This window comes from Chlamydomonas reinhardtii, chromosome 7 (assembly GCF_000002595.2).
Source record: "Chlamydomonas reinhardtii strain CC-503 cw92 mt+ chromosome 7, whole genome shotgun sequence".
NCBI classification, from domain to species: Eukaryota; Viridiplantae; Chlorophyta; class Chlorophyceae; order Chlamydomonadales; family Chlamydomonadaceae; genus Chlamydomonas; species Chlamydomonas reinhardtii.
Genome location: NC_057010.1, coordinates 1967014 through 1990061, shown reverse-complemented (window position 1 = coordinate 1990061; position 23048 = coordinate 1967014). Strand labels below are relative to the sequence as shown.

At 68.1% G+C, this 23048-nt stretch overlaps 3 protein-coding genes across 3 annotated transcripts; 2 read left to right on the top strand and 1 right to left on the bottom strand.

Moving 5' to 3' along the window:
• Positions 1–28: 28 nt before the first annotated feature.
• Positions 29–10780, bottom strand: CHLRE_07g325756v5 (uncharacterized protein). Its single transcript, XM_043064081.1, has 12 exons — positions 10418–10780; positions 9809–10155; positions 9254–9340; positions 8897–9005; positions 8486–8691; positions 8155–8255; positions 7482–7566; positions 6640–6820; positions 6176–6368; positions 4316–5763; positions 1945–3765; positions 29–1781 (listed from the first exon to the last, which is right to left on the bottom strand). The coding sequence occupies exons 2-12, from the start codon at positions 10081–10083 to the stop codon at positions 1356–1358; spliced, it is 4932 nt and encodes a 1643-aa protein (XP_042922648.1). The 5' UTR covers positions 10084–10155; positions 10418–10780; the 3' UTR covers positions 29–1355.
• A 98-nt stretch (positions 10781–10878) lies between these two features.
• CHLRE_07g325755v5 (uncharacterized protein) lies at positions 10879–12947 on the top strand. Its single transcript, XM_001702807.2, has 6 exons — positions 10879–10983; positions 11136–11179; positions 11422–11491; positions 11739–11825; positions 12047–12105; positions 12318–12947. The coding sequence occupies exons 1-6, from the start codon at positions 10909–10911 to the stop codon at positions 12358–12360; spliced, it is 378 nt and encodes a 125-aa protein (XP_001702859.1). The 5' UTR covers positions 10879–10908; the 3' UTR covers positions 12361–12947.
• A 733-nt stretch (positions 12948–13680) lies between these two features.
• On the top strand, positions 13681–22996 carry CHLRE_07g325754v5 (uncharacterized protein). Its single transcript, XM_001702808.2, has 16 exons — positions 13681–14082; positions 14420–14526; positions 14811–14982; positions 15326–15880; positions 16451–16912; positions 17290–17397; positions 17797–19325; positions 19555–19675; positions 19831–19989; positions 20533–20679; positions 20910–20990; positions 21219–21370; positions 21670–21776; positions 22054–22102; positions 22367–22486; positions 22826–22996. The coding sequence occupies exons 1-16, from the start codon at positions 13876–13878 to the stop codon at positions 22950–22952; spliced, it is 4203 nt and encodes a 1400-aa protein (XP_001702860.2). The 5' UTR covers positions 13681–13875; the 3' UTR covers positions 22953–22996.
• The last annotated feature ends 52 nt before the right edge of the window (positions 22997–23048 follow it).

The window sequence follows — 23048 nt, the reverse complement described above, 5'->3', positions numbered from 1 at the left end:
TTGTGAAGATTGTCGGGGCCAGCGCGGTAATTGGTCCGATCGAGCCAGGAAGCTCATGCACTCCCACAGCGTCCTTCTGATATCATCGTACGCATTGCACTCAAGCAGCACATCATTTTCGTCCTCTACATGCTCCTCCCCATCAGCGTGGCAAAGCGGACACCCGAGCGGACACACTCTCTGGCCTCAATCATCCACACGCCACTACACGCCTCACCGCGTCTTTAGTGCGTTATACAGTAATTCTCCTACCGACGCAGGATGGGAAGGGCCCACGCCGCTTGAGAAGTTCATGGGCTCAAGCTGCTGTGCTGCTGGCTCTGGCAGAGGCCCCCTGACTAACGAGGATAAGCCCCTGCAGCCATGGCCCTGCAGCCATGGCCCTCTCCTTCCTTTTGACAACGGTCTCCTGCCAGGGGGTGTCCTGCTGCCTGCCCGCAAACCGCGAGACGAGGCACTCATCACAGTCCAGGCCCGACGTTTTCATGCCTTCCGTTGCAGTTCGGCTGTTGAATGCTGGGATGTATCTGGGAGTACGCGGCACACTTCGGGACTCCGCCAACCTGGCCCCGCCCCATCGCACACACTGTACGTATGGGCGGCGCCCTCCCTCGAGTCGTCCCGGCATCAGCCATCCCGCAGGCCACAGCACACGGCTGCATGCATGCTACACAAATGCGCAACCCACACAACAGTACACCGATGCTGCTCCTCGTGCCAGCTGACAGCTCAGCAGTACGGCGCACGGGGCAGCCCGGTACACACAGACCAAGCCAGCCAACCGAGCCACCATGACAGCACTGCGCACACGCGCTACCACGCTGGACCTGGCCTTGCGGGCGTGGGCGTCTGTCGATCGCCTGCTCCCTCGCAGCCCCCTGGCTGCGGGGGGGGGGGGGCGTGACCACCCTGCCCTCACACCCTGGTCGCACCTGAACCCGCACACCTGCACGTATGCCGCTGCGGCCTCCACGCGCCTCGCCCACTCCTGCTTGCCAAACTGCATGCCTGCCACCCCGCCTGCCACCCTGCCTGCCTGCCTGCTTTCCTGCGCGCTGCGAATGCCCCGTATGAGCCTTTGGAAACCCTGATCCACGAGCCCTAGGACAGGCCCCCTTGCCAAGGCCCCACTTCAACTGAGCAAACTCCCGCATTGCTTATTGCAAGTCGCCTTTCGCGCTTGTGGCGGTACAGGCCGTTGACAGCCCTTGGCGCCGCCTGCCCACATGCTCACGTGCCGATGCACATGCCCGCATGCCCGTTGATCACGTCGGGCGCGCTGGCTGGCGGCGGCAACGTTTCGGACTGCAGCGCACGGCATTCTGCCGCGGCCGCCGCGCCCCTCACACGCCCCCTCACACCGCACTCGCAACTGCCGCGCCAGCACCGCCCGCCTCCGCTGCACTCGCACCCGCGGTTGCCGGCGGCGTTGTCGCCTCCGCGGCTGCCTCGCCGCCAGCCTCGCCGCCGCCCGCTCCCGCCCCCACGCCGTCCGCCGCTGTCCCCGCAGCTGCGGCCTCGGACGCTGCAGCCTCAGACGCTGCAGCCGCCATCGCCGCCGCGCGCGCCGCCGCCGCCGCCCTGGCCGCCGCCACCGCCGCGGCGCCGACGCCGCTGGCGACGCCCACGAAGGACTCGCACAGGCTGCTGCCGGCTGATCCGTGCTTCATGATGATGCGGCCCATGATGGCTTTCATCTTCTCCTTCTTGCTGAGGGCGGTTGCGACGCTCTGCACCGCCGCTGTGAAGGCGTGCAGCTGCGCCAGCCGCGCCGGCGTCACCTGTGCAGGCCGCCGCGACATGACCACATCCCGCGTCGGCGAGGAACACACAATTGTATAATTCAAGCAAGGCGGTCTAGGATAGAAGGCGCGCTCTCAGTATACGGGAAGTTATGCACCATAAGAACCCTGTAAAGCACCGATTAAGGGAGATGCACCTCACCTGCAGTGATCGCATCACCTCCACCTCTAGCCCCTCCAGCGTCGCACTGCCGGTTACGCCCGTCTGCCGCCGCCGAGTGCCCGTAGCGGCGGCGACAGCAACGGAGGCCGACGGCGGCGGCGGTCGCGGCGGCCCTGCGGCGCTCTCCGCCACACTACCATTCTCGCTGATGCGCGGCTGCGAGCGGTGGCCAAAGGCGGCGGAGGCGGCAGCCGCGCCGCCGCCGGAAATGCCCGGCACAGAGCGCGGCGACGGCGGAATGAGGTCGCCTGCAGAGGTGGCGGCAGCGGCGCTGTCGAGGCCGTCGTCAGCTGCAGCGCCGTCGGCTGCAGCTGCTGCTGCCGGCAGCGCCGCAGCGGCGGCGGCGGCGGCGGCGGACGGCTGGCTGCGGGTGCGGCGGTGGCGGCCGAAGGGCCAGCGGCTGACGTGCGCTGGCGGCGGCGCCGCCGGCGGAGCTGCCGGCAGCTGCGGTGTCCCGATGGAGCTGCCGCCGGCCGGCAGCAGCGCCAGCGCAGCACTGTTTGCGCCGCTAGGAAGGCCGGCGGCGGAGCTGCCGTTGGCCGCCACGGCGAATTGCAAATGCGGCGTTGCCGGCGACGAGCAGCCCGACCCAATTGCTGCGGCTGCCGCTGCCGGCGACGCAGCCTCTACGAGAGGTGGCAGCGGCGGCGACGGCGGCGGCGGCGCGCCGCCGCCGCTGCGGCCGTCGCGCGACGCGCCAGACGCCGGCAGCGGACTGGCGCCGGTGTGGGCGGCGAGGCTGTCGCCTGTCACCAACAGCGACTCGACGGTGCTGTGTGTGACACCGCCGGGAAGATGAGCGGGTGCCGGCGTGGGGGTGGCGGCGCCGCTTGCTGGTCCCGCCGGCACGGCACCGCCACCACTCAAGTCGCCGCCGCCGCCGGCAGCAGCGGCAGCGACTGGCGGCGCCGTGAAGGGCGACTCGACGTCTGGGCCCGCGCCTCCACCGCTGCCTCCTCCTAAGCTGAAGGGGTTGAAGCGGCGGCGGTGACCAGCGAGCGCCAGTGACTGCTGCTGCTGCTGTTGGTGATGCTGTTCGTGTGCATGGCCTGCAGACGCCGGCATAGGCGCGGGCTCGGGTGTGGGATGCTGAGCTGCCGGCTGCGGCCGCGGCTGCCCTGGCGGCAGCGAGGCCGGCAGCAGCGCCGCCGCCGCGGACGCCGCGTCCGCACCCTGCAGGACAAAGCCGTCGCCGGTGCCAGCACGCGAGCGCGCGGTGTGGTGGTGGCTGTGGCCGCCGCCGTCCCTGCTGCCCAGGCCAAACAGCCACCTCGCGCCGCCGCCGCCGCCACCGCCGCCGCCGCGCTCTGCAGCGTGACCGTCCGCCGAGGCCGCCGCCGGCAGCTGCAGCGGCGAGTGGGGCACTGGGCTGCTGATGTTGGCGTTGCTGGCAGGCCGAGAGCCCGCCCCAGCGGCGCCGCTGAGTGACCAGCGGGTCTGCCGCCGCGGCACGGAACCGCTGGCCATTCCCGACGTCGTGGCGCCATGGTGGTGATGGTGTGTCAGAGGCTGCGGCTGCTGTTGCTGTTGGGCTGCGCCCGCCTCCCCTCCTGCCGCTTCCGCTCCCTCAGCCTTGCCCTCCCCGGCGCCGGCGCCGGCGCCGCCCTTGCCCGCGGAGGGCGTCCCCCTGTGCCCGGGCTTCTCCCCTCCCTTGTCGCCTGCAGCGCCGCCTGCGCCGCCGCCGCCAAAGTGCAGTAACGGTTTCGGTTTCACGATGTCGTACGGCACCAGCTCCCCGACCCGGGGGTCTCCCAGCAACACGGTGTGGCACGCCATGTAGCGAAACTCCATTGGGGATACCTGCGTGTCGTTGGGGGCATGGGGATTGGGGAAGTTCAAGGGCGGGGGGTCACATTCTTGATCATAAAAGAAGTCAAGGCGTCGCCAGGGGGGAGGCTTCAAGGGGGCTTTCACATGTGGGAAGCCAGCTCTACGGGAGGGTAGCGGGCTAGGGTGCGGCAGTGCGCCGCCATTGCCCGTATGCCGCCAAGCGGCATGCCGCTATTTCGGTGTAGCCGCTATCTGCCGGGATGTAGCCGCTATTTGGTGCAGCCGCTACTGTCGGTGTAGCCGCTATCTGCCGTGATTGAGCGGTTTAGCCCGGCGTCCCCACATGAGTGCCTCGCTGCATGCCACAATGCACATGCCACAAAGCACATGCGCCACTGTGCCACTGTGCCGCTGCGCCGCTACGCCGCTGTGCCACTGTGCCGCTATACATGCCGCTGTGCCGCTGTGCCGCTATGCCTCACTACATGCCATTGTGCCGCTGTGCCGCTATGCCGCTATATATGCCGCTGTGCCGCTATACATGCCGCTGCGCCGCTATGCATATGCCGCTGCGCCGCACCTGCAGCGCCGCCAGGCTCTTGTGCAGCCGCACGGGGTTGGCTGCCGAGTGGAAGCCGATGTCGGTGGCAAGCACGTGCGCCGCCAGCTCCTCAAGCAGCACATGCGCAACCGCCGGATCCAGAGCCGACTCCGCCAAGCCAACCGCCACAGCGTCGCCGGCAGGCGCGCCGGCGGCGGCGCCGCCTTCGGCGCCGGCGGCGGTGGGTGTTCGGACTGGCGTTACGGCTGCGGCGATGGCCGCGGCCCCGGAAGCAGGGGGCGTGGATGAGGCGGGGGGCAGGCCTGCCGGTGTGAGTGACGCCACCTGCAGCAGGTCCGCGTCCCCGCCCGCCAGTGGGTGAAGCCGCAAAGACCGCTGCGCGCCCGCCGCCGCCACCGCTACGGACGCCGCCTCCGGCGCCGCTGCGCCGCCGTCCGGGGCAATGTCCGTGGTTGACGCCGCATCGCCGTCAGCAGCGTTGGCGGCGGCGGCGGCGTCCGCCGCCGCCCGCTGCGCCGCCAGCACCGCCGCCGCCGCGGCGGCGGCGGCTACCACTGCGTCGCTCTTCGTCCGCGCCAGCGCCGCCGCCGCCGCCGCGGTTGCCGGCGCTGACGCCGACTCGCCCGGCGGCGGCGTGGCGAGCGCAGACGCCGCCACCGTCGCCGGTCCTGTCTCGCAGGGCGTTATGCCAAGCCCCCTTCCATCCAACGTCGCTGCCGCCGCCGCCGCCGCCGCCACCGCCGGCGCCGTGGCGTTGGTCCTCCCCAGCCCCAGCGTGCTGGGCCCGTGGCCGCCGCCGCCGCCGCCGCCGCCGCTGCCGTCGCGCCACGGCGCCAGGATGCTACCGGTGTCCACGTCATCACCGTCGTCGCCGTGGAAGATCACGGAGCCGGCCTCGCTGGCGATGCTGATGCGTCGCGGCGGCACCTTGCTGGTTCCCGCCGCCGCCGCCACGCCGAACGGGCCCGGCGGCCGCGGCGGCAGCGGCAATGAATACCCCGCCGTCGGCGTAGCCGTGCCGCTGCCGCCAGCTACAGCGGTACCGCTTGCGCCGCCGCCGCCGCCGCCGCCGCCGCCGCCGCCAGCCGCCGTGACGCTGTCAACCGACGGGCGGGAGGCCGCAGACCGCGAGCGCCAGTGCCCCGGGCCGGAGCCCGTGCCCGTGCCCCCTGCCGTTGAGCTGGCTCCGTCGCCTGCTCGGCCCAGGCTAACCAGTCGGTCCCGGTACTCGCTCTCGCCCACGCCGTCGGCCTCGGCGCTTGGCTCGCCGCCGTCGGCCATCCCACCCTCCTCCACGCCGCGCGTCACTTTCGCGCCGCCGCCCTGCTCTGCCCCCTCGTCCTCCTCGCCACCTGCGCCGCCGACACCGCCGCCGCCGCCCTCGAACTCGCTTTCGCTGGGCATCCAGTTGTGCGGCACAGCTGCTGCGTCCGCCAGCAGCTGCAACAGCCCCAGCGCCGGCAGGCCTGTTGGGGACGCCGGGTGCTCAATGATCATGAGTGCCAATCGCGGTGGCGATGACTAAGCCACGGTGTGGCGTTCCGCGTGCTGTAATCTATCAAGCCAAGCAACGCCCAGCAACGGCAGACAAGCCAGGAACAACCTGCAAGCCACAAGCATCTCCCGCCCCCCCCCCCGCATAGACCCTAGCCATCTGCAGTTTCTCCTTGCAGCGCGACTGTTTCCTTACGGGATAGGTTCAAAGTTAACCCTAGCCATCACCACCAACACCACCCACTCACCACCACTTCCCCCACCCACCCACCCACCCACCCACCCACCCACCCACCCACCCACCCACCCACCCCCAGCACCACGACCCCACCATCCCACACTCCCCAGCACCCCACTCCCCACCGTCCCACCCTCCCTACCCACCAATGAACAGGTACGCCTCGCTGTCTGCCAGGTCGGTGCGCGGCAGCCAGCCCCACAGCAGCGCCCGCTGCACCGCCGAGCCCGTCAGGTCCTCAAACGTCGCCCACGCCTGCTCCTGAGGACTGGGCGGCCCCGCAGCCGCGCCGGCGGCGCCCGCCGCGCCGCCCGCAGGGCTGGCCTGCGCCTGTGCGGCCTGTGAGGGGTGCGGGTGCGGGGGAGAGGTGCGGGTGCGGGGGAGGTGGGAGGGAGGGGGCATGCACGGCGTGACGCGGGGTGTGAGCGGGTGCGCGTCCAGGCCGCGCTCGCACGCTCCGCGTTGAGCCTACCATAAACCACGTCCGGACGCACGTACACGAGCACGTGCGACAACACGCACGTACGAGTACGAGCGCGATAGCACGACAGTACGATACTACAGCAGCACGACCGACAGCACGTGAGCGCGCGCATTGCACACGACGCACCGGCGCCCTGCCGCCGTAGGTCCACAGCTGCGCCCTGCGGGAGGGCGGCGGCAGCTGGCTGGCCGCCCCCAGCCCCGTCAGCTGCACCGCCGCCTCGTCCAGCGCGTAGATGTGCGCGTACAGGAAGTCCAGAGCCGCGCACAGCGACCACACCAGCATGCGGTGCGGCGGCCGGTTGGCACTGCGGGTGGTGGGAGGCCAGGCGGTAGTTGGAGGGAGGCCAGGCGGTAGTTGGAGGGAGGCCAGGCGGTAGTTGGAGGGAGGCCAGGCGGTAGTTGGAGGGAGGCCAGGCGGTAGTTGGAGGGAGCGCAGGAGGTAGTTGGAGGCATAGGCGTGAGTTGGAGGCATCGGCAGGGGTGGAAGGGACTGGTGGGGTTCAGCGCACAGGCCATGACAGAGCACAGGCCCCAACACTGGCCCCCACAGGCCCTGCACCCCTGATGCAGGTCCCCCACAGGCATCCACACACAGGCATCACACACAGGCCCCCAGGGTCCTACCCACCAGGGCCCCCCACAGGCCCCTCCTCCTCCCACGCAGGGCCTATCCCTCCCCGCACCAGGCCCCTCCCCCCACCAGGCCCCTCCTCCCACCAGGCCCCCACAGGCCGCCCACAACAGGCATTCGCACACAGGCCCCCCACAACAGGCATTCACACACAGGCCCCCCACAGGCGCACACACAAAGTGCCCCACACACAGGCCCCCAGGCCCCTCCCCCCAGGCCCCTCCCCCCAGGCCTCTCCCCTCCCCAAGGCCCCTCCCCCACCACAGCCCCCCCCACCACCACAGCCCCCCCCCCCGCCCACCACCCCCTGCCCCCCCCCAGCTGCTGCGCCCTACCCGCTGATGTAGGCCACCACCCCCGCCATGGGGCCCAGGTACACGAAGCAGCCCAGCAGCACCAGCAGGAAGCCGCCCAGCACAACTGCGCGTGTGAGTGCGAACGTGTGAACGTGCGACGTGCGTGAGAGTGGAGTGTGTGTGTGTTAAAGAGCACAAGGAAAACATTACGCGTAGGACAGTGTATGCGATGCAGAGTTACAGTGTATGCGATGCAGAGTGTGTGTGTGTGTGGGGGTGGGTGTGTGGGGGTGGGTGGGTGGGTGGGTGTGGGTGGGTGTGTGGGTGTGTGGGTGGGTGCGTGAGCGGTTGGTTGTGGGTGGGTGGGTTTGGGTGGGTGGGCGGGGTGCGTGTGGGTGGGCGGGCATGAAGGGTCGGGCGTAGCGGGAGAGGAGAGGGGGAGCAAGAGAGGTGGGTGGGCAGGAGGCGGGCAGGAAGCAGATGGGAATGGGAACGGTACGCAAGCGTGGAAGGAAGTAAGCAGCACACGCCGACAACATTACCAAATCACGCACATGCACAAACACACACACACACACACACACACACACACGCGGCGGGCTTTCATTTCGTTTTTTAACACACACACACAAACACACACACACACACACACACACACACACACACACACACACACACACACACGCACACACACGCACACACACACGCTCACTGATGGGTATGCAGGGGATGCCCAGCACCCACAGCGGCAGCCACAGGCACAGCAGCTTGGGCGGGCACTTGGCCAGCAGATGGATCCACTCGCCCAGGGCGCTGCGGCCACGACACACGGCGGCCGGGGGATTGCAATGTTTGCCATGTGTAAAACATTGGGGACAGGATATCAGCAAGGGGATCAGGTGACAGCAGCAAGTAAAACCATCAGGCGGGGGAGGGGCCCGGGCATGACGTCATTGGACAGCCAGCTATGTACCGCCGCAGCCCTCCGCTGTCATCCCCGCCGCTTGCATCCCTCCCCGCCACCTCCCGCGCTGCCGGCTCACCGCGCCATCACGAACGGCAGGCGCAGCACGCCCAGCACCAGCACGGCCGCAGTGGCTGCGAAGCCGCACAGCAGGCCCAGCAGCGCCGCCGCCGCCAGCCGCAGCGGGCTTACGTCCAGCGGCTCGCCGAAGTAGGGGCGGCGCAGGTCCTCCAGGTAGGCGAAGATGAGGGTGGAGTTGAGCCGCCACACCTCCACCGCGCACGTCTGTGTGTGTATGTGCGTGTGTGCGTGTTGAAGGCGGGGGGAAAGGGGTTGGGGCAAACAAGCGTTTTTCTGTGTGCGCGTGTGCGTATGCGTGTGTGTGCGTGTGTATGTGTGGTTCCAAGTCAGTGGCCACCGCCCCGCCGCCGCCCCTCTCACCCCACCCGACCCCGCCGCTTCCCCTCCCCCCTCCCCTCCCCGGCCCCACCTTGGCCAGCTCCACCGGCTCCAGCACCGCCGCGTTCACGAGCTTGGAGCAGTCGCGCAGACTGCCCAGAGCCACGGTGGCGGCCAGAGGCCACAGCAAGCCCACGCCCCTGTGAAAGGAGAGAGACAATTACACACACACACACACACACACACACACACACACATGGTCAACGCGTGACCAGCACACACCAGTATACGGTACGCGTGCATTGCCACTTTTTCACGATCCCAAACGGCAGAGCACTCCTCGCCCCCACACTGTCCCAGCACCGCACCGCACGGCACTGCGCAGCACGGCGAACGGCACACGGCACACAGTGCACGGCACACAGCGCACGGCACACAGCGCACTCACAGGCTGAACATGAGGCTGGCAAGGCAGGTCGCCACGGGCCACACCAGCAGTGGCAGCGGCAGGAGCAGCAGCAGCAGGATGCGCAGGCTGCAATCGGGCGCGGGAGGAGGGGCGGTGGGCAAAAAGCAAAAGGGCCAGTCAGTAGCGACCGAGTGGTAGCAGAGAAGCGGGGCAAGTCCCAGGCTCCCATCTGGGTCGGCTACGCCGCGGCCCCGCGCCTATGCCGGAACTGCGTCGGCACTGGCACGCAGGCACGCCGCCCAACCACACGCCGCCTCTCCAACCACATGCGCCTGCTGCCGTCCCACACTGTCACACACCGTCACACGCATACACACACTCCGCCTCTGCGAGCTTCCGCAGCGCACGAGTCCAGAGTACAATAGACCAACGGGGCACGCGTCGCTCCCGGGCTTGCGTACCGGCTGGCCCACTGGTTGGCGCAGCACCCACCCCAACATCCCCATCGCTCCGCCGGCCGCCGCTCTCTCCCCATCCCCGCCGCCGCCGCTCTTTCCCCTGCCGCCGCCGCCGCCGCCGCCGCCGCCGCCACACCTGGTGCCCAGTCGCTGCGTGACGGCGAGCGTCGCCATCGCGTTAAGTACCGCCGCCGGCCAGTGCAGGATCGTCGCCAGGATCCAAGTCGGCACGGTGATAGCGGCCACCGGGATCACCACCACCAGACCTTTGACCGCGCCGATCGCGGTCAACGCCAAGCCCTGGCACAGCATGCCCAGGCACAGGAAGGGCAGCACGCAGCACGCTGCGACGGTGGCGGCGGCGCCGCTGGCTGCGGCGCCGCCTCCGGCGCTGCTGGCTCGGCTGGACATAGAGGCGCGCAGGCGCACGACGGGTGTTTCACCTGTGCTCACGGCCGCAGGCCGGGTGCCCGCGATCCAGTCCTGTGCGCGATGAGCGTGTGCGTGTGTGCTTAGTGGGCACACAGTGGAAGGCGGGTCTGTGGCAGCACGAGAGGCAGTTGCTTTGTTGCCACCGGCAGGACATTTGACGGTTGGACGGCACCCCCCATGCAGACCCCGCCCGTGGCATCCGACACGCGTCTGAACACAGAAATTATCGCTTCGATGATACACACACGCCCAGCAACGGAGCAGTAGCTTGCTGAGACCTTCAGACCCGTGCCACCCACCCTGGCCCACCTACCGCCTCCCTCTCTGCGTGAGTCAGGCGTCCAATCGGCTTGGCTCTCGCTCAAGCCGTAACTCTTCCACGCGTCCTCTGCGTGAGTCTTTTGAGGCAGCTGATGCCGCCGGAGGTTTCGTGGGGGAATTCGGTGTTGGGGGATTGCTTCAACGTCGACTGTTACCGACGATGCGCATCAGCCCCTAGCAAGCAATCTAGACTGCACTTTCAGCATCTTTGGAACAACATGGCACAGCTGAGTGGGGTGCGTTCTGGGCCTGGTCATTTCTAGGACTATCATAAAGCAGGACTACGTGCAGGAACATGCATAGGTCCCAGAAAACTGATAGAGCATTGGATGTATGTATCGGCTTCAATTTTAACTGTATCGAGACACAATCCTGTGCGGAATCAGCGAGTCTCCGCGATGGGCACACTTCGCGGTAGTTTCTCCAGTTCTGAACAACTTTTGGTAACGTACAGACTATTGTAACACTAGCTACAGATAGATAATGTTGGCACGTCTCGCTTCCACCACGCGCGTGTTGGGCCCTGTGCGCACGCGTTCGACCGTCGTCCGCGCGATGGTGCGATTGCAGCGGCATGGCAACATGAAGTGATCAAACAATACGAGCGGTCATCAGGTTGCAGCTTGGACCTGGGTTGGTCACTGGCGGGCGTGCACCTAGTGCCCCCGCCCGGCTAGACTGACGCCACCCCTGGTTGCTGCGTCCAACAGGCTTCCGCGGCTCCCGCCCCCAAGTACTACCTGCTCGAGTACAAGTGAGGCTTGCTCGCATTATCACTGGCACCTCACGTATTGTCTGCTCACTGCTGCCGCCGTAAGCCTCTCACACAAGCGCTGGCCTCTCTGGCCTCCGAGGCTGCCTCACGCTTTGCAGCATCGTTCCCACCACCTCCATTTCCAGTTCCTCGCCCAGAGGCAGCGTGCTCATGCGGATCACAGCACCGGAACTATTGTGCTCACCCAGTTCTAATGCCGCTGTATACCGTCGTACATGCAGGTACGTGCCCGACATTCTGGAGAAGCGCACGCCGTACCGCGCGGCGCACATCGAGGGCGCAAAGAAGCAGGTGCGGGTGTTGTTTCTTTGTGTCTTTCCCATGCAGAATAAGAATCAGGAGCAACAAAGAAGGGGGGCCAGCGAGCGCCAGGAGAGGCGTGCACGGACCCGGGCAGGAGCCACGCGGCAGCGCCGGTCACGGATCGGCAGCTGATTCGGCCCTGGTGGTTGGTGCAGTCTGGATCCACGGACCACGGCACACGGCGCACTCTGCAGCCTGCACCGTGCCCTGACATGCCGGCCGCTGACTCGTGCAGGCCGAGGCTGGCAAGATGGTGATGGCCGGCGCGTTCGGCGAGACGCCCGAGGGGGCTCTGTTCGTGTTCCGCGACACGACCCCCGAGGTGGGTGCGCGTGCCCGGGGTGGGTGCGTGTGCCCGAGGTGGGTGCGTGTGCCCGGGGATTTGCGGTGGCAATGTTGCAGCACCGATGCGCTGTGCAGGTATGTGTTGCATCCCAGGCCCGTGCGACCTCGTCCACGCGCATTAGCGCACGCGCACGCGCACGCACACACCTGAAGAGCCCCGTTGTGCTCTCCCAATGCAATATTCACCGACACCGACAGGACATTGAGAAGTTCGTCAAGGCGGACCCGTACGTGCAGAACGGTCTGGTGCCGACCTGGTGGGTAGCAGCAACCCTGCATTCCCGGAGGAAAGGGGTGCATGGCAGGCCTCACTGGGTGCTAGCCTTCTCGACAAGAGAATATCCACCGGCACACAGCTGCCGAACCACCATCTGGACGACAGGCCCGCCCAGTGCTGGCGGAATGAAAGCTCCGGCAGCCAAGTGCCTTGCTTCGCCCCCGCCCTGACCGTTCCTGCTCCCCTGCACAGGCACATCAAGCCGTACGCGGTGGTGGTGGGCCCGCTGCCCTGAACGTGCCTTTAGTGCCTGGACCTGGCGTTGGCATGGGCATGGGCATGGGGGCAGCGGCGGCGCGGCGAGGGGCGGAGCGGCCGTGAGGAGGCGCGGCACTGGGGCGGAGCGGAGCGGGGCCGTTGTCGTGGGGCCGCGTGCACACAGCGACTGTTTCAGGGGCACGCGGGTCGCGGGCCGCGGGCTCCGCAAAGCACGGGTGCCAACAGGACAGACCGCTTGCATGAGGGGCTAGGGCTGCCTGTTAGGCTGGAGTGGCGCGCCATTTGCGTATGTTGGTGCAACAGACGCGTTGCGCCGAGCCGAAACAATGGTGTGTTGGCCTGAACGGGTGGTTTTGGCGCTCAGGAGCAACCCCCGGGTGGGGGCCCGTAGCAGCCCGCCGTGTGTGTGCACGTGACCACCGCCACTCGCTGGTGACCACCTAGGCCCGGTAGCGGGCAAGAGGAACTTGTGTTGCTAGGAAATGGCTCAGGCAAAACGAATGTTTCGTGCTTGGACGTGTTAATCCCACGCACGTGAGGGGTTGCGTTGGTATCCTCCTCCGTTGCTTGTAACCTTGGTCATCCTCCAGGGATGCCCTATCGCGTCAACCTGTGCATCAGCCTAAGTTCCGGGCATTCTCCGGTCGTCAACCGAACTCTTGCCAACAAGGAGGTGGCTGCCTTAGGGAGGCAGGAAAAGGGCTGAGCCCTCCCCTCCCGGGTCGTCATCAACCCAGCCACCTTGACGCGGGCGCCTACTAAGCACACGCCTCTATGTTGGGGGCCTTTGGCATCCCCGCAAATCCAGACGTGGCCGGTTGGGTGGGGTGCACAGTCCGTGCTAACCCGCAGCTAACAAAGTAGTCACGTCACTCGCCGCCAATCGACACGTGCACCCTCAGCCCCACGCCCTGCTAGCGCCGTTCAGGCTCTCAGCCCGGCCCCGCCGCTGCCGGCGGCCATGGCGGCCGCTGCAGCTTGGTCGGTCGCTCGAAGCCCATCAGCTTCAGCAGGAGGAGCACACGGATCACGTTGGCGGCGGAGACGTCGCGGTTCTGGGGATGGGGAGGAGAAGAGAGCACACATGAGCTGTCCCAACCGTCAACCTGTCAATCAATCCGTCCCCAGTGCCCAGCCGTCCCCGCACATGCACGGTCCTCACCCAGGTCGTCAAGCAGTCGTTGCAGACTTTGACCGACCAGGGCCGCTGCCCCTCCTTCAGCCCCCCAAGCCGCGGGGATTGTAAAAAGTGACCGGGCCAGTGTGGCGCCCATGCCCGAGAACCGGCGCTACCACCGCAAACGGGGACTCTTTCCCCCATACACGTTCATTCTATCATACATACCAAGTTATCAGCGCTGCGTGGGGTGCTTCGAAACTTTCGCTTCTCTGTAGGCTAACGTTATAGACTTTGCTCAGAGACCTGGACTTCAGGGAAGATTTATGCCTCGTTGCTTGCGATAGAAAATATGCACGAACCAAGTGCAGACCCCGGAGCCTTGACAAGCTAGCGGTCGTCTAAACGAGGGAAATGCCCGGCTTTCTCTGCTGTTTTGGAGGAGCTGCAGGCCCAGCCCAGCTGGATGCTAATGCAGTTCCAGCCGCGAAGGCAGCAATCTATGCGGCGCCAGGAGTGGGCACAGTGCCCGCAGCATCGGCTGGTGCCTCCGCTCCCCAAACAGCGTCCACAAAGGCGCAGCCAGCTGGCGTGGCGCAGACTGCAACAGTACCACCAGTGGTAAGGCGTTTGTTAAACGCGGAAGTACGTTCAGAACGCCACCTGGTTTGCCCGTCAAACTTGCAACCCCGTGGGCTTTAAGATTAACTTGGCTGGGTTTTATCGAGCTTAGTCTTGGTCGCGCGGGAGCTTAGTCTTGGTCGCGCGGGAGCGGCAGCAAGTGCAACTTGTTTGCCACAGTCGAGAGCTCTAGCCGTCCTAGGATGTCTAGCCCAAGCCCAGCTTCTGTTGTCAGATATCCACGTGAATTGGGATGGCTGGCCGTCCTGGTCGTCCTGGTTGTGTCGGTCAAGGCTCGGGATGGCTGTGAACTTTTCAATCGCCGCGCGGTGCACAGGTGCTACACCTGCAGCGCCACCTTGCGGCGCTTCAGGGTACATGGATCTCGCGTGTTGACATGGCGTTGAAGCTTACCATGGAGTGCACTGGCGCCACGGCGGTCGGGTGAGTTCTGTATACGTGTCGGCCAACACCGCCCAGCTTAACCTCTGGCGTGACACTGCATAACCTCTTGGATTATGTCAGCAGGAGGTCGTGTACGTGGCCCTTGTCCACAGTGGAGCGCGGTGTTGCCCTCGATCCCCGAGTGATGTCGCATGTGTCGTCCTACGCTCACATGTCATCCACCGCCACTCCCAACACCTACCGCCCCTCCCATCACCCACTCCTTTCTCCACGACCCTCGCCAGCTTTCCTAACCCTGCGTAACCCGCCCTCGCACGCCGCAGGCTTACCATGCTGTCGGCTACGCACGACTGCTTGGTGGTGCTGGCGCGGCGCGGGCCGCAGCACCTGGTGCTGCCGCCCGGCTCTTGCATCGCCATCACTGACCCCGGCGAGATGGCGCAGAGCTTGGATACGCCGGAGCAGCACTCGCTGCAGCACATGTACAGCACCTCGGTGCGTTAGAGGGCTAGGCTGGGGGGCAGGGCTAGGCAGGGGGTAACAGCTTGGGTAGCTTGGCAGGCTGGGGCCGGAGGCGGCGCGTGTGTGTTGTGTGGACGAGCGATTGCGCCAGGGCCGGGAACGCAGGTGGCTCTGGCTGGGTGGTGGCTGATTGGGCATCGATGGAGTACGGTGCGGGTCACGCGCTGCTCCGCACGCCCACGCACCGACACCTGCACCACACGCGCTCGTGACCCCGCGGGGCCAGCGGGTACAGCTCACACCGCGAACGCCGTACATGCATGCGTACCCTTCGACTCATCACGTCTCCGCCCCTCGGCCGCCATGGCACGCACAGGCGGCGCTTGTCCGCACCGTGCCGCCGCCGCGGACGGCCAACGGCGCGCCCCCGCCCGCCGGCGCCGCCGGCGCGGCGCCCTCTCTGCCACTGGACTGGGCGCACCTGCACCGCTCCCACGGCATCACCCACTTCGCGGCGCTGCCGCTCTACCACGGCTCCAACCTGGCCGGTGCGCTGACCATCCTCGGGTCCACGTCAGCCGGCGGCGGCGGCGGCGGGCCAGGCAACCTCGCCGACCCGCACTCCACCACGGCGGTGCCGCAGCTCGTCAGCATCGCCAACAGCTCGGCCCACGGGCTGACCCAGGTAGCCGCCGCCAACGCCAGTGGAGGCGGCGGCGGCGGCGGAGCCGGCGGCGGCGGCGGCGGCGCTGCGTCTCTCGACGCGCTGTTTCGCGCGCCGCTGTCGTTGGAGCTTGTGGGCATGGCGGTGGCTCAGTGCTGCCTGGGGGCGGACATGGCGCTGGCCTGCCACGCGGTGGAGATGGTGCAGGCCATGCACGCCTGCGCCTCCATACAGCAGCTGGTGGCGGGCATTTCGCTGGGGCTGCAGGTAGGGTGTGGGTTGGAGGGGAGGAGGAGAGGAGAGGAGGGGAGAAGAGAGGAGAGGAAAGGAAAGGAAAGGAGAGAAGAGGAGAGGAGAGGGGAAGGGGGGGGGGGCCAGTGGTGCGGCTGGCATGGCGGCAGCGCTGAGAGCCATGAGGGCAAGAGGAGGGCTGAGGGGCGGCAACTTGGCGGGAGGTGGTGGGCGGCAGCTGGCAGTGTAGCTGAGGCCGCGGTGACGGGGCAAGCGACGGCGGCTGAGGGCTCGCCGGCAGGGCGCGGGTGACTGGTGTGGCGGGCAGTGGGTAGCTCGCAGGACATACGCAATGGCACGAGCAGCAGCTGGGCGTCACCGCTCGCTGGGAGCATTGAGGCCGACGGATGGCCGGACGGATGGACGGACGGACCGGGCGGGTTGGGGTTGGGCCGGGCCGGGCCGGGCCGGGTCCCGGGCCGCCTGGCTGGTGGGAGGCCGGACCACTTCAGTCCGCAGCACACAATGTGGGGCGCGTTGCGGTCCCCGCCTCTGACTCCCCGCGCACCTGCCCTGCCCCTTTCGCCGCCCCACTGCCCCTTGCAGGCGCTCATGCACGCGCGCTTCTGCCTCACGCTGCGCTGCAACGTGGCCCTGGCGGTGGAGTTCCAGCCCAACGCCATCATGTTCGAGGAGTCGGGCGCCGCCGCCGGCGCCGCCAGCACCAGCAACAGCACCGCCGTAACCGGCCAGCACCACTACACAGCCTCCGCGCACGACGGCGGCGGCGCCGCCGCCGCCTCCGGCCCCGGCGGCGCCAAGCCGCAGGCCACCGGCCGCCCGTCGGCGGTGTTCGGCTCTCCGGCGCCCACCGGCGCCGGCGGCATTCGCACCTTGACCTCGGGCGGGCTGGCGAACGGGGAGGGTGCGGGCGGCGGCGGGCGGCTGGCGTTTTCCACGGCGCGGAGCGGTCTGGACACCACGTGCAACGACGCGGCGTGGGGCGCGTCCAGCGGCCACGTGACGGCGTCGGTGCTGCTGCACCAGATCGTGGGGCGGAGGTACAAGGTGGGTGGGGCTGGCGGCCAGGGGCTTGGGCAGAGGGGGAGGGCGGGAGAGGGAGAGGGCGGGAGTGGGAGAGGGCGGTTGGGACGGGGGGGGGGGTGCGGCTGGGCAGCGGGGAGGGGAGGGGAGGGGCCCCGCGCTTGACACGGCGCGGCGCGGCACGGCGAGGGAGCGGACAGGCGGGAGGGGTGGAGGGGAGGCAGGTGCCGTGGAGGCGACCTGCCACCAGGGTCCTGTGCTGTGAGACTGGGTTGCGGGCTTGCAGGGCTGCGGTGCGGCGGTCCTGCGGAGCGGCACTGGTACCGCAGCAGCGCCCGCAGCTGTCGCCCCTATCCGCAGAACGCACCGGTATTACAAAGTCCCGCCCCGCCTTGCCGCAGGCTCGGCCGTTCTCGGTCTACCACACGCTGCTCATCCGCACCATCCACGAGCTGGCGGCCAGTGCGTACGGCGGCACTGTCATCACGCAGTGCCACGACCACATGCAGGTGCGGCGGAGGAGGCGGAGGCGGGGGGGCAGGGTTGTAAGCCGTTTATGGAGGACGGAGTGGTGAAGGTACCAGGTTTGAAGGGGTCATGTGCCCGGGCCCAATGAAGGGGGGGCAAGACGCGGGGATGTCGGGGGCGGGCGGGCGCTACGCGCGCGAGGCGGGCGGGCGAGCCAACTGGCGGGGGCGGGTTTGGCAGGAGGTAGCGTGGGGAAGGTGGCGAGGCCGGCGCTTTGCCTGGTGCGACCAGGCGGGCCCGGGTGGGGCAGCGGGGGGGGCTTGTAAGGGTAAAACATTGGGAACATGATACAAGCAGCGGGGCAGCAGGCGCTGGCCTTGTGCTTTCCACCTGCCCTCGCACGGCGTGCGTCCCTCACCGTGCCGCTCCCTGACGCACAGGACGCCAAGACGCCCTCGCGCGACATCTACGCTCTGGGCCGCGGCGTGGGCCAGCCGCCGCAGTCCATGGTGCTGTCAGTCACGCACCTGCGCCCCGCGGACGACGCCAACCCGGCCGAGGTGGCCGCCGCCGCCGCGGCCGCCGCCGCCGCCCCGCACGCCACCGGCAGCAGCGGCACGCCCGGCGGCGCGCCGCACACGCAGCGCAGCGGCCTCACGCGGCGCAGCACGCAGGGCGCCGCCGCCGCCGCCGCCGCGCCGCCGCCCGCCACCACCTCCAGTGCCGACACCGGCTCGCACGCGCACCCGCCCGCGTCGCCCGAGCGGCACCCCAGCAGCGCCTCTGGGCCCGGCTCCACCTCGGCGCACGCTGTGCTGAGCCCCGGCAACACGGGCGCCACGGCGGCGGATTCGCCGGCGCCGCAGGAGCCGCGCACCTACATCGGGCTGTACCTGACCAGCGCTGAGCCGCTGCCGGCGGCGCTGCTGGACCTGATCCTGGTGGAGGCGCACAGCCTGGCCTGCCACGTGCTGTCGCCGCTGGTGCACCGCAAGCTGCTGGTGGGCGAGCTGGCGGTGGAGTGGGGGCTGATGCAGATCGTGACCAGCAGCAACCTGCCGCACGCCGGCGCCGGCACCAACGACAGCGCGTCGGCGCACGGCAGGCTGCTCAACCGCCAGAATACGGCAAACATCGTGCCGATGGCGGCGGCGCCGGCTGGCGCCGCCGCCGCCGCCGCCGGCGGCGGCTCCATGCTGGGCACGCCGCTCACGGGCGGGTCCATGATCGCCATGACGCCGGAGCACGCCGGCGACGCGGCGGGCGGCGCCGCCGGCGGCGCCGCCGGCCGGACGGGCAGCTCTCTGGGCCCCAGCGGCGCCGACTCTCGTATGTCGTCGCTGCAACGCATCATGGCGCCGTTCCTCATGGCAGACATGGCGGCCACGGGCGACGCGGCCATGCTGGGCGCCACCACCGCCGTCAGCGGCCAGGCCGGGCTGCTGGGGCACATGACCGCCGCCGGCCGCCGCAGCAGCGACATGAGCCTGGCCGGCGCCACCGCCGCCACCGCCGCCGCCGCGCTGGCCGGCGGCTCCTTGAACGCCGGCACCGCCAACGCCCCTGGCGGCGGCGGCGGCGGCACGACGGGGGAGGCGCTGCGGAGCCTCGGCACTGGCCCCGGGACCGGCGGGCCGTCGCCGGCGGGCGTCACCGCCCTCGGAATCCGCCGCATCCTGGCCTTCGACGCGCAGGCCGGCGGCGCCGGCGGCGGCGCCAAGCCGGCCTCGGGCCAGAACGGCCGCAAGAGCGTCACGATCAGCGAGAGCGTGGCGCGGGAGATGATGATGGCGGCCGCCGCCGCCAGCAACGGCGGCGTGGGCGGCAGCGCGCCCGGCGGCGACAAGTTCTTGTCGACGGAGGTGGCGACGGTGCAGGACACGCACAGCCAGATGGGGCTGCTGGTGACGAGCTACAAGGAGACGCTGCACAACATGCACATGGAGCTCAGCGTGGGCAACAGCAACAGGTGGGGAGGGAGGGGAGGGAGGGGGGGAGGGGAGGGGAGGGGAGGGCACACATACACATGTGGACACTCACATGCACAATGTCGAGCCCTTCCCCATCTGCGCACCCTGCCCGACGTCTCCAGCCCCCATTCCACCTTCCCCCCTCCCTACCACTTCCTCGGCTCATCATGAAAGCAACTCCCTCCCTCGCTCGCGCTCCCCCTCCCTCGCGCTGCCCTCCCTCTCCAGGAACCCCGCCGCCGAGTTCGCGGACGACCCCGGCAAGCTGGTTCTGCGGGAGGTGCTGGGCAAGGGCGGGCACGGCGTGGTGTTCCGCGGCAGCATGCACACGCTGGAGGTGGCCATCAAGGTGGGGCGGGAGGGGAGGGGAGGGGAGGGAGGGGAGGGGAGAGGACAAGCAGGCAAAAAGACCATACTCGGTACTCGTTTTCCGTTTTAACAAACACACACACACACACACACTCCACATACACACACTCCTCTTTCCACACTCACTGCACACAGGTGTTCCAGACCCCGGGGGAGGACGAGCCGCTGGCCGCCGGCACCGCCAGCCGGCCCGAGGTGCTGGCGGAGACGCTGCTGCAGCGGCGGCGGGTGCTGACCCGCGCGGCGCTGGAGCTGGCCATCATGAGCTCCATCAGCCACCCCAACATCGTGCAGGTGTGTGTGTGTGTGTGTGTGTGTGTGTGTGTGTGTGTGTGCGTGCGTGCGTGTGCGCGTGTGTGTGCGCGTGTGTGTGTGCGCGTGTGTGCGTGCGTGTGTGCGTGCGTGTGTGCGTGCGTGTGTGCGTGCGTGTGTGCGTGCGTGCGTGTGTGCGTGCGTGTGTGCGTGCGTGTGTGCGCGTGCGCGTGCGCGTGCGCGTGCGCGTGCGCGTGCGTGTGCGTGTGTGTGTGCGTGTGTGTGTGTGCGTGTGTGTGTGTGTGTGTGTGTGTGTAAGGGAGCGAGGACACAGGGTCTGGGTCGTTGCTGCGTATCATGTAGCGTGAGAGAGGACGAGTGGCGTCCACACCCTCGCTTCATTGACAAACCTCTCAAACTGCCCTCCGCCCCAACCCTGTATCGTCACCCTCAGCCCCTCGCTCCTCCTTGATTTGCACCCCCTCCCCCCCCCCCACACACACCACCCTGCCTCCGCCCCTCCCCCGAGATCTACCGTCTACCACTTCCTTACCTAATCATGAATGAAATTCCCCCCACCCGCAGGTGTACGCGCAGTGGCCCACGGCGCTGCTGGAGCGCGACGAGACGCAGCCGTGCCGGCGGCGGCTGCGCAAGCTGCCACCCGACACGCCGCCGCCGGCCAGCGGCGGGCTGGTGTGTGCAGTGATGGTCATGGAGTACTGCGACAAGGTGGGTGGGAGGGGCTTGGAGGAGGGAGGAGGAGGGAGGATGGGGAGAGGGTTGGGGCGGGGCTAGGGGCGGGGCTAGGGGCGTCCAGGTATGACTAGGCAAGGCGTGGTGTTGGGGAAGCCATGCAAACGCCACACGCTCTCACCACAGCCGCCACCACAGCCCCTTACGTGTACGGCACACATCGACCTGACCGGCACACGCACACACACACACACACACACACACAGGGCACGCTGGTGGACGCCATCAACCGCGGCGACTTTGTGACGCCGGCGCGCGACGGCAGCGGCTACAAGCCCAACTACAAGGTAGAGGGCGGCAGGGCGGCGTGCAGTGGCGGGTGCGGCTCTGGCGCGGCATTGAGTTTGGGGGGCTGGGCTGGTGTTTGTGAGGAGGGAGTTGGCTCCAGGGTCGTGACGCATACGGTGTGGAAGGCGGATGCGCCCACATGTACACACGCACACCGCTTTTGTAGTTGCTTTTCCTGCTCTCTAACACACCCGCTGTTCCTTGTGCTCTGTAACACACGCACACAGGCCATCTACACGACGCTGCTGGAGGTGGCGCTGGGTCTGCGGCACCTGGCGTCCATGGCGGTGACGCACTGCGACGTCAAGCCCGCCAACATCCTGCTGCGCTCCTGCCCGCGGGACCCGCGCGGCTTCACAGCCAAGCTGGCAGACTTCGGGTGAGGCGGGCCGGGGGGGGCGCCCCAGAGGGGGGGGGAATGGGGGCTGGAAGCGGTTGGATGAAGCAGCAGGGCATGCGCGCAGCAGATGCAGTAAGACGGTTGGCACCGACACACATGCTGCACCGCATACACTGTCTTCGCGCTGTGTTCTTTGTGCTCTTCAACACACATGACCCTCTCGCCGTGTAGTTTCCTAACGCACACACACACACACACACACACACACACACACACACACACACAAACACAAACACACTCCTGCCGTTGCGTTCCCCAACACGCATACGCGCCCGCAGCTACGCGGCGCTGCTGCGTGACTCGGGGCCGGACGGGCACCGCAGCGTGGTGACGGACGAGGCGTGCGGCACCGTGACACACATGGCGCCCGAGTCGTTTGTGGAGGGTGGGTGGCGCGGGGGGCGGGGCCGGGGGGCGGCGGGCAGGGGGCAGGGGGGCTGGAGCGGCGGGCAGAGGGCAGGAGGGCATGGGGCGGAAGCGGCTCGGAGCGATGTTGGCTGCCTGCGCGGTTTGGCTGAGCTGCTTGCGTGATTGCGACGGCATGCTTTGGGGGAGGAGACGGCATGTGTCCACGTCGGCGTGCACCGGGCCATCGTGCGCCTATCCACCAATTCAGATGTTCCCGACGGCCTACTAATCTATTGAATTGTTCCCAATCGCAGGCGAGCCGGTGGATAGCAGCGCTGACGTTTACGCCTTCGGCATTCTCATGTGAGCGCGCGCGCGGACGGGTGTCTGAATACGCTCCACAACGTGCCCCCGTTCTGCTTGCTACTCCCTTGCTACTCCCTTGCTACTCCCTTGCTACTCCCTTCGTTGCGCCGCACCCGGGCACGTTGCGGCGCCCGCACATTGCTTTCCACGCCACACCAGTATACCCTCACACGACCCACATCGTCAGCAAAGTCTTGGCCCGGCGCTCTCTTAACCCTACACACAAACACTAACTCGTACCACTGTTCCCGCCCGGCGCAGGTGGGAGCTGATCAGCGGCAAGCAGCCCTACCACGACCGCAACCTGAAGCAGTTGCCCCACGAGGTGGTGAACAAGGGGCTGAGGCCCACCTTCCCGACCAACACACCCGACGTCTACAAGTGAGTGCGCGACGCCGCGACCGGACACCCAGAACCCGGGGCCTGCTAGAAGCCAGAGGGAGCGAGGGGGCGTGAGGGCAGCGGTCCCTGTCGGGGGCGTGTCACCCCCCCACCCCCCCCCCATGTGCTCCTCATGCACGCCGCCTCGTATTCACCACCGCGCACCCCTGCCTTGCAATGCTTCTGTTCCCAAGGCTTTCACCTTGCAACCCCTGCCTCCAATCGTCCAATCAGCCGTGCCTGGACCCCCGCCCCACGTCCCACCATTTCTCTCTTCCCTGACTCCGCCACCCCACCACCACAACCACCACCACAACCACCACCGCAACCACCCGCCAGGTCGCTGGCCAAGAGCTGCTGGAGCCCGCTGCCCCGCAACCGGCCCACCGCGGCTCAGGTGGTGCAATCCATCCAGGCGCAGCTGGACAAGATAGAGGCGGTGGCGCGGCTGCTGGGCAAGGTTTGAGCAGGCATGCAGGGGCGGAACAGGCAAGGCGCGCCGGCGGAACAGGCAGCGCGGCAGGGCGCTTGCGGTTCGTTGGGAGTTGAGGCACTGCTGCTC